Raw genomic sequence first — 8451 nt, 5'->3', positions numbered from 1 at the left:
GTATGATATTCGTGCATGTATATTGTCTTTTGTACATTAGGCCCACCTCTCTAGTTTGTTGTATAGATTGAGGTAGAGGCCCCACCTTGTACTTATATATACCGTGCACATTGCACCGAATCAATACATCGTGCAATTACAACACATCTTACACAGGGGTCACATAGTGACAAAGAATCAGCTCTTCATTATTTTCCACTAGGAAGATCCAGCTTTGCCCTCTGTTCAGCTGGTATTTGAAAGCGTTCAGCAACCAAAATCCCTTGTGTAGTTCATGTTTGGCGACCACCACAAGCTTTGGTGGCTGGTTCACAACAGCAGCTTGAGTTTCTACCAACGAGACGTTGTTCGACGTGGCACAGTAAATGCGGCCTGCGAACGGCAAGACTGACATAATCCTATGGTGCGAATATATATGGGTCCATCGCTCATCGCCGGGGTTGGCGACAGCTAGGCGAAACGAGCCAAAATGAAGCGCAACTGTGTCATTGTTAGCGAGGCCCGCGCCGTGCAGCTGAAGATCACGCAGGCTCTGCCCGCTGCGCAGCAGCATGGTTGCACTTGGAAGGCCCGCCAGCTGTCCCGTCAGCGGGTTAATGAGCTGGCCAACGTGGGTGCCTAATTGTAGAACGAGACCCTCACACGTTGTCCCAATGGCATAGCAGCGGCGCCGGTGATTTAGATCCGGGAGCCCCTGGCAGATGGACTCGCCGGTGAAGACATTCAGGAATCGTTGCTGGTCATGAACATTGTTGTATGCTTCCGGGAGCATGATCTAGCACCGGGGATGGAACCGCCGGTCCAGAACACCTTGCGGGCGTAGGTGGCTGGAGCACGCGCGCCACGCCCTACACACCGCGCGGAAGCGGCTAAGGTCGACGAGGTCGTTGCGCAGGACGTGCTCGGCGACCAGCCCAGCCGGTCCGGCGTCCAGGTTCGCCCAGTCCCTCCGGCGGCTGCGTGGATGCCGAGCACTGGACGGCGACATGCCGACATGTTTCTTCTTGACGTGGGATGCTGAGCGTCCGGCTGGTCGCCAGCTAGGTCGGGGAAACGTCGGGGTCGGACGATAGATGGAAATCTTAGATACAGCTGCGTTTTTGTTTGATTTATTATTGATGTATATCTTACATCGGAAAACTCAAAACGGTGCCCGGGCTCATCTGCTCCCTCTCAGCAAAAAATTCAAAAACAATACTAGAAAAATTCAAAAAATTCCAAACTATTTTGTGGTGGTAGAAAATTTGACACTTGAGGTGCACCCCGAAATTCAACTCATTTGGACATCTGAGCAGCTCTCGGCAAAAAAAAACAAATCGGGTCAAAACAGTGCGTGAACAGTATACATTTTTACAGACCCTGATTTTGTCTTTTTTGCCGAGAGCTGCTCAGATGCTCAAATGAGCTGATTTTTGGGGCGCACCTCACGCGTCAAATTATCTACCACCACAAAAAAAAATGGAATTTTTTGAATTTTTCTAATATTTTTTTTGAATTTTTTTCTAAGCGTGGGTGCAGATGAGCCCGGATGCAGATTAGCCGCACTCACATCGAAAAACTCAAAACGGTACCCGGGCTCATCTTACATCTATCTATACAAATATAAAAGGAGACTCAGTAATCTACTCTACATGCGATACGCTAGCTACGGTGACGCAAGCGAATCAGGATGGAAGGTTTTCCTTATTAACGCGGGACGCGAGGCAGGTAGCACGTGTCCTGCTCATATATACATGTGCAGCTCTGTACAACTTTTTTTCTTGATAAAGGCCGTTTTATTAACTCAATATATAGCATCAAGCGGATACAACACATCATGAGCGATACTCGGCCTCTACATATCCAGGATACACACAGCCAAAAGTAACGAGTCCGACTAAAAATATAACAAAACGATAGATAGGCATTAGTAAGGGACGTGGAGTAACTGAGCGCGAGCTCAAATGCGCTCGTTATCCACATCGTTGGTTAGCGTCTCCAGATCTGTGCCTGTAGTTTTATACGAGCGTCGGTGGTCTTCCAGAAATTGAGTACTGTTGCGTAATACGTACGTGGCAGCGTTGTGTAGTGGGCCGGAGGTAACGCTCGGACGGACGGCAGTTTCCTGCCAGGACGGTGTTCCATGGATCAGAATCGAAGCCGCCGTCTGATCCGTGGATCGGGAAGTTTGCTTTTCCGTCTGGCCGCCCCAGAGTCGAATTGAATGGAGGGTCCAGCGTCGTGTCTTGCAAAGCGAGTGGCGTTTTGAAGGCGACGACGGGGAGATAGAGGTCTGGAGCGGCGGCGGCGATCCACCATGGAGTTTTTGATGCAACCAATAGGCAGGTACGTGGATCCTCTTTTCGCCGGCGAGATTGTCTGCACTCTTTGGGTGTTGGTTTAGCTTGTTGACCGCGGTTGCTTTTCTCGCATGATTTAGATCTGCTCTGTTTGAGGAGGTAGGAGAGGGGTTGGTGCCTGCGCCTCTAGTTGCGGATGACGGTGTGCCGGAGCAGGAGAGGCTGCCGGAACGGAGGCCACAGCGGGCAGAAGGGATCTGACGTCCGAGGCTCTGAGCTCTCGACGGGGAAGATGAATCCCCAGGTACCCCGATGGAATAAGAGGTCAGTGGAAAAGCTTCCTTATGCCATCAGAGATGCAAAGATTTTAGTAAATAAAAATCGACAACAGTGCAGAAACCAGGCAGGTATAGCTTTCTGGATTCAGAAATAGTTAGCACACTGCATTCATTTGAAACTCCCTGATATGAGAGATGCAAAGATTTTAGTAAAGAAAAAAATTGACAGTAGTAGCGAATTCAGGTAGCTATAGTTTTCTGGGTTCAGAGGAGTTAGTACACTGCATTCAGATAATTGACATTCAGATAAGGAAAAACTTCCTTCTGTCATCAGACATGTAAAGATTTTAGTAAACATAAATTGACAACACTAAAAAAATCAGGCGCCTATAGCTTTCAGGGGTCAGAGTAGTTAGTTCGCTGCATTCAGTTGAAAACTCCTTCATACGAGAGATACATAGATTTTAATAAAGAAAAATTGACTGCACTAAAGAAATCAGGGAGCTATAGCTCTCTGGGTTCAGAGGAGTAAGTACAGTGCATTCAGATAATTCATGCTTACTATTTGGTGTTTGCAGACTGAGGATTGGTGCTGCTGCACCAAGCAGGACACCTTGCTCAACTCGAATCAGTGTGTTTCAGAAGGCTGTTAGGAATTTGAGAGAGGATGGGAAATGCTGCTGGACAAATACAAGATGAGAGCACATCCTTACATGACAGCCTTTTGAGATTAGGCAGAAATGCTGCTGGGCATCTAAATGATCAGCTTGCTGCAACTTCAAGCAGAACTGGATGTGAAATGTGAGCACAAAGAAAATGTTTGTTTTGAAAAATATTATTGACGCCGACATGAGAAAGTAATTGTTAAGTGTGTGCTTAATATTTTGTGCATGTTTTTTGCAGATCAGATGGAGAGAGAATCCCGTGCATCGGCATTGAATGTGCAGATGGGTTTGGTTGAAGGGATTATTGACATCTCTGACAGTGAACGCAACGATGAAGTTAATTTTGAAGAGTGGTCTGATCCTGAGCATGCTAAACTGGTTGAGACAGATAGAAGGTTGAGAGAGCAAGAGGAGAAAGATGCAGAGGTCGTGAAGATGTATCAGGAAATGTATGGCAAAAATGATGGGCACCAAGAAGTCTCAGGCACGGATAATGATTCACTTGTTGAGAAGCACCGTAAGTTAAGGGAGCAAGAGGAAAAAGACACCAAGGTTGCAATGATGTATCAAACACTGTATGATCAAAATGGTAAGTGCGGCTGAAGGAAAATGAGATACAGTAAATCATGGTGGTCATAAACTGGACAACAGTTATCTAAGCCGTTTTTTAGTAGTCATCTAAGCCATTTGTGTGTTTCTGCAGCTACTGAAGCTCAGATCACCAATGTGCCAGCAAACAGAATTCTTGCTCAGGCGGCAAAACCTGCAGGTCGGGAAAGAAGCCCCATGGAGGGTGGGCGTAGAGGTAGGTTACTAAACAGAGTAGAGTAGATATTGAGCGTATCATGCCATAGGGTTACAATTTTTTCAAGTAGAAACAGTACCACAACTGTGAAATATGCTGACAGTGATTAAGCTGCTCTTGCAAATGTAGATGCAGCTGTTCAGGTGAATGAACATGCCGGGGAGAGTTCATACATGGAAGAAAATTTTAAATTTGTGTTTTGAGAATGCACTTTGAATATTTACTAACAACAACTTTGCTTTGCACGACGGGGGTGCGTTGGTGGTGCCTCCAGGGCAGGGAACATGAATTCCATGAAGTGGTCTTGGAGGCGGAAAGGGAAGAAGTCGGAAACGGGATCCAAGGGGCAGAGGAGAGTGAGGTTCTCGAACACTGTGGAGACGATATGCCCATCGAAATCCTGAGTGAAGACAGTTCTAGTGATGATGGAATGCAGCAAGCGAAGATGATCACGAGCCTGCACATCTACCTGGTAGCAACGTAGATGGTTTGGATACATTGGTTGCAAATGACATCGTGGCGGCGAGGTCAAAGGAGGGTGGAAGAACCACCGTCAGCCATGTCAGGAGTGCAGCACGCGGTGGAGTTGGTACGTGCCTCCGTGATGCCCGTGACCACCATATTTTGTAAGGACTAGTTTTCTTTAGATAGTAAACATAAATGTTCTGCAATTGCAGACGCTGCTCCGCACGGACATGGGACTCACAAAGGCCCTGGGACCAGCCGATATCGGGAGTAGCCCATGTGGGAGAATTGAGCGTCGCGAGAGCGAACCTGGATACACATTTCAGTGGTTCATCAGGTTAGTGCAAGCCTGGATGGTCGACAGTCATGCATTTGTAGCAAAGATGATGTTGGAAATGTTGAAGGTGCACATAATTTTCCAAAAAATGAATAATTCGGCATGGCGGGGAGGGTGGCAGTCCTCCGGTTAAGATTCGGTGGTATAGCCTTTGATTAGTCGGCGCATTTCATCAGCAATATCAATGTGATGCTGATAAGCACCTAAAATTCCTGATTAGGATTATGATGATTCTTTATAGTTCTCTCAGCAAAAGAGTACATTTCCCATACTGTTGCTTCTGGGTTGATCTGCTAGAATAGTGGTAGCAAGCCATCGCTTGAATTCATCAAAGGACTCAGTAACTTCTACGGCATGCTTAGCAGAGATATGTGATGTTGGTGCTGGGGGGTCTCCGGTGTGTTCTGATGTATGGCTACGTGTGGGTACGTCCTCAGCAGCCGTCTCCCCCAGTAAGGAATAAGGACAGTAAGATTGACCAGTCATAGAAAGCATGAAAAATCTTGAAAATGTAACTGTGACTCGTAGGACTGGTCAAATAAAGATTCCTGTGAAATGTTTGGAAAAATACTGATGTCAACAACTTCCTTTGTGCACAGTTATGCAGTAATGCTGGATATAATCACATCTGCTGGCTTACATGCAAAAAGGTTTGTAGTTAAAAATCCTTAATTTACAACAGTCCTTGGTTGACGTTTGAGCAGATGTTGGCAGAGCAATTTGGTCATCTATAATACATGAGCACATAATAATTCTTGTTAATAAATCAATCAGATCTAGCGGTACTAATAGATGGTAGAGCATGATATCTTACTTCTGATGAGAATATAATTAGACATGATAATATATGTGCGTGGAATGGTATCTGAAAGTACTGCATAATGGAGAGATCGACAAACTAAGATGCATCACTGACAATAAAATTCAGTTTGGCATGAACATCTGATTTGGGTAGGAAAAACCTTGGTCTACCAACTGCGCGGCATGCGCGACAAACATCAGGAGAACCAAATCAAACCTTAGATGGCACACTGCGCAGCATGCATGTAGATCGAGTGGGTGTGATGTACTTGATCAGCCGGTGTAGCTAGTGAATGTATACGGTGGTCGGTCAGCACGTAGACCAAGGTAGTGATGTGACTAGTGTCAAAGTGTTGTTAGAAAAAGGTCTCAAAGTTAAAAAAAAACTGTAGCTGGTGGAACTTGAAAAAAAAACGCAGGCGCAATGATTTGCAGAGCTTAGTACTACTCCATGTGTGGCGCCGGTCGTATTTTATTAGTAGAACCCATGATTACAGCAGACTATATACAGACACAAAAGAACCATCAGGGCTGATGACAAAGGGCTTAGCGCGTACTTCCAAATCTAAATGACAGATTGCATAGTTCGTGGTACATTTGGGACAACACTCAGGCTAATTAGCTAAAGGACCGTTTAACTGGTTCGCTGCCCAAAATTAGGACCAACAACGCCAGGACAAGCAGGTGGTTAGTGCCGGCGAGGAGCACCAATGTGCATCTGCTGAATCTGTGGCTGAGCAGGTAGATCTGCCGATGTGGGGCTTGGTGCTCGATCTCGGTGCCGGCAGGGAAATGCTGCTCCCGGCGAGATCACTGGTGGAGAGACGAAGCTGGATGCACTGATAGAGGCTGCTGCAATCCATGCCGGTGGGAGAGGCCATGGCGACTCAGCTCCGGCAGGTACGTGTAACTGGATCTCATGAACGAACAGAGTACAGCCTGCGGGCATGGGGCAAAACAAGGTAAATCTAGTATCAGAAAGCACGTATTATGTTTGTGGAACTGAAATCTTACATTTTGTTGAAGCACTTGTAGAACCGGACTCCAGCCTGGGAGGGCCGGGACGACGAAGGTGACGACCTAGCCACCACAATCAGGACAAGGAATGAGCAGGAGTATCTCCCTAGGGCGCGAGGAAGAAGATGAGGAGGTCATGACCGGCGCTCTGGTTTCTTGCGGCGCGTTGGTTGAAGAGAATGAGGAGAGGAGAAGAGCAGGAAGGATCTTGAGGAGGGGGTGGTTGGTGAGTTGCAGTAAATCAAGGGGCTGGTGTGGACGGCGGCCGTTAGTGGGATGGGGGCTGAGCCGTGGCCCTTGGTTGCAGGCCCGTCTGAGCCGGTTACTCTGGGATGACGCCCGTGACATTAATTGGGGTAGGTAGGCGGGCCCCGCTCCGGAAATAGATTGGCCGAATACATAGGAATATACATGGGAAGTTGTGAATCTTGATGCTAGCGAACGACTGTGATATTGAGTGCATCTGAGCTTGAGCTTAGAATAGCACTTCCCATTAGTAAGGCCCTATACAACCGACACTATATTGACACTATGCCTATGTCGAAGGAGGAGACGGTCCGATCCGAGATTATACAATTTTTTTGTGTGGGGGTAAAAGGGATTTGTATTACTCAAGAGCCAAGGAGGTCCTCCCTACACAAGTTAGGGATATTGTCTGGGCCGGAGTGGAGCTAGACCACAATACGGTCTTCCGTCCTCCCAAAGTTCGCCAACATATGGCTTACATTATTCTGCTCTCGAGAAATATGAACAACACGACACTCCCTTTCACTCATAAGATGCTTCACTTCTGAGACCACCATGGCGTACTGCGAACGGTCTTGTCTTGAGGCATTGATCAGTTGCACTGCCTGCAGACTATCACACTCAACGATAAACGGCAGCTCCGTCCATTGGAGGGCCAAAGCTATGCCCTCCATGCACCCAGCCAGCTCGGCATGTAGAGGGTCCGCGCAAGACCATAGCGAGCGACACGCGGAGAAAATGATGGCCCCTTCCTGGTCGCGGAGCACCATTCCCGTCCCGGCCCTCCCGTCATCATGGGAAAAGGAGCCGTCGACATTTAGCTTCGTCCAGTTGGCGGGTGGGGACTCCATTTGTGGGCTATTCGTGGCACACCTCTCACATGCGATATAGGATGTTCTGCACCTTCTTGTTGGATGGTCATCTTCCCTTTGTCCCAATCTCCCTGCGGATACTGCTGGATCCCGAGCAGTGAGGTCACGTAGCTCTGCAAAAAGAGACGAGATACCTCCACGGGCGGTGCCGATTTGCCATGAGTGATCTAGTTGCACACATGCCAACATCTCCACAACAGCATAATCAGGCGAAGCCGGTCCCCTTCATTGCATTCTGCAATTAGGTTCAGGAGCCACTCCGGGCCTGTGTTACGGACTGACTCGATGTCCGGTATACTCCACACCTCCGTCATAGTCCGCCACAAATGCACCGCCCGAGGGCAGCTGCAAAACACATGAAAAGTGTCCTCGCGCTCGAGACCACATAATGGGCATATATCAGTAACCTCCATGTGTCGACTGAATTTATTAGACCACGTGGCAAGGGAATTAGTAGCCAAACGCCATGCGAACACACACATCTTAGGAGGAGCAGGGCACCTCCATATATAATAATGCCCAGACGGCACGTTGCCCGTCCGGTGCCCTGCTCGCTGCGAGTGAAGAGGCACGAAGCTTGTCCTCAAGCGCCAGTCGGTACGCACTACGTACGGTGAAGATACCAGTACGTTCTGCACCCCATGCAAGGAAATCTGCCCCCAGCCGAGGGACACTTTAATCTTTAG

The 8451-nt window shown here is 47.9% G+C and overlaps 1 protein-coding gene and 1 long non-coding RNA gene across 8 annotated transcripts; one reads left to right on the top strand and one right to left on the bottom strand.

The window, feature by feature from the left end:
- Positions 1 to 2037: 2037 nt before the first annotated feature.
- On the top strand, positions 2038 to 6421 carry LOC123138524 (uncharacterized). Of its 7 annotated transcripts, none has more exons than XR_006469224.1 (8): positions 2039 to 2325; positions 2420 to 2603; positions 3136 to 3358; positions 3461 to 3811; positions 3926 to 4616; positions 4705 to 4829; positions 5429 to 5479; positions 6291 to 6421. XR_006469224.1 is itself a non-coding variant. In XM_044558502.1 (6 exons), exons 3-6 carry the CDS (start codon positions 3316 to 3318, stop codon positions 4228 to 4230), a joined length of 570 nt encoding a protein of 189 aa, XP_044414437.1. In that variant the 5' UTR covers positions 2042 to 2325; positions 2420 to 2603; positions 3136 to 3315; the 3' UTR covers positions 4231 to 5397. The 7 variants fall into 7 exon arrangements, 1 of the variants encoding a protein (XP_044414437.1); XR_006469221.1 differs by lacking the exon at positions 6291 to 6421 and having other exon boundaries at positions 2042 to 2325; positions 3926 to 4027; positions 4157 to 4616; positions 5429 to 5447; XR_006469220.1 differs by lacking the exons at positions 5429 to 5479; positions 6291 to 6421 and having other exon boundaries at positions 2042 to 2325; positions 3926 to 4027; positions 4157 to 4616; positions 4705 to 5397.
- On the bottom strand, positions 6033 to 6918 carry LOC123138525 (uncharacterized). The gene is made up of 2 exons (XR_006469226.1): positions 6645 to 6918; positions 6033 to 6569 (listed from the first exon to the last, which is right to left on the bottom strand). It is a non-coding gene; the product is annotated as an uncharacterized lncRNA (long non-coding RNA).
- Between the last annotated feature and the right edge of the window lie 1533 nt (positions 6919 to 8451).

The sequence above is a fragment of the Triticum aestivum genome, chromosome 6B, assembly GCF_018294505.1.
Source record: "Triticum aestivum cultivar Chinese Spring chromosome 6B, IWGSC CS RefSeq v2.1, whole genome shotgun sequence".
Classification (NCBI taxonomy): Eukaryota; Viridiplantae; Streptophyta; class Magnoliopsida; order Poales; family Poaceae; genus Triticum; species Triticum aestivum.
Note: the sequence above shows the minus strand (reverse complement) of the source record. Positions and strands in the feature narration are given on the sequence as shown.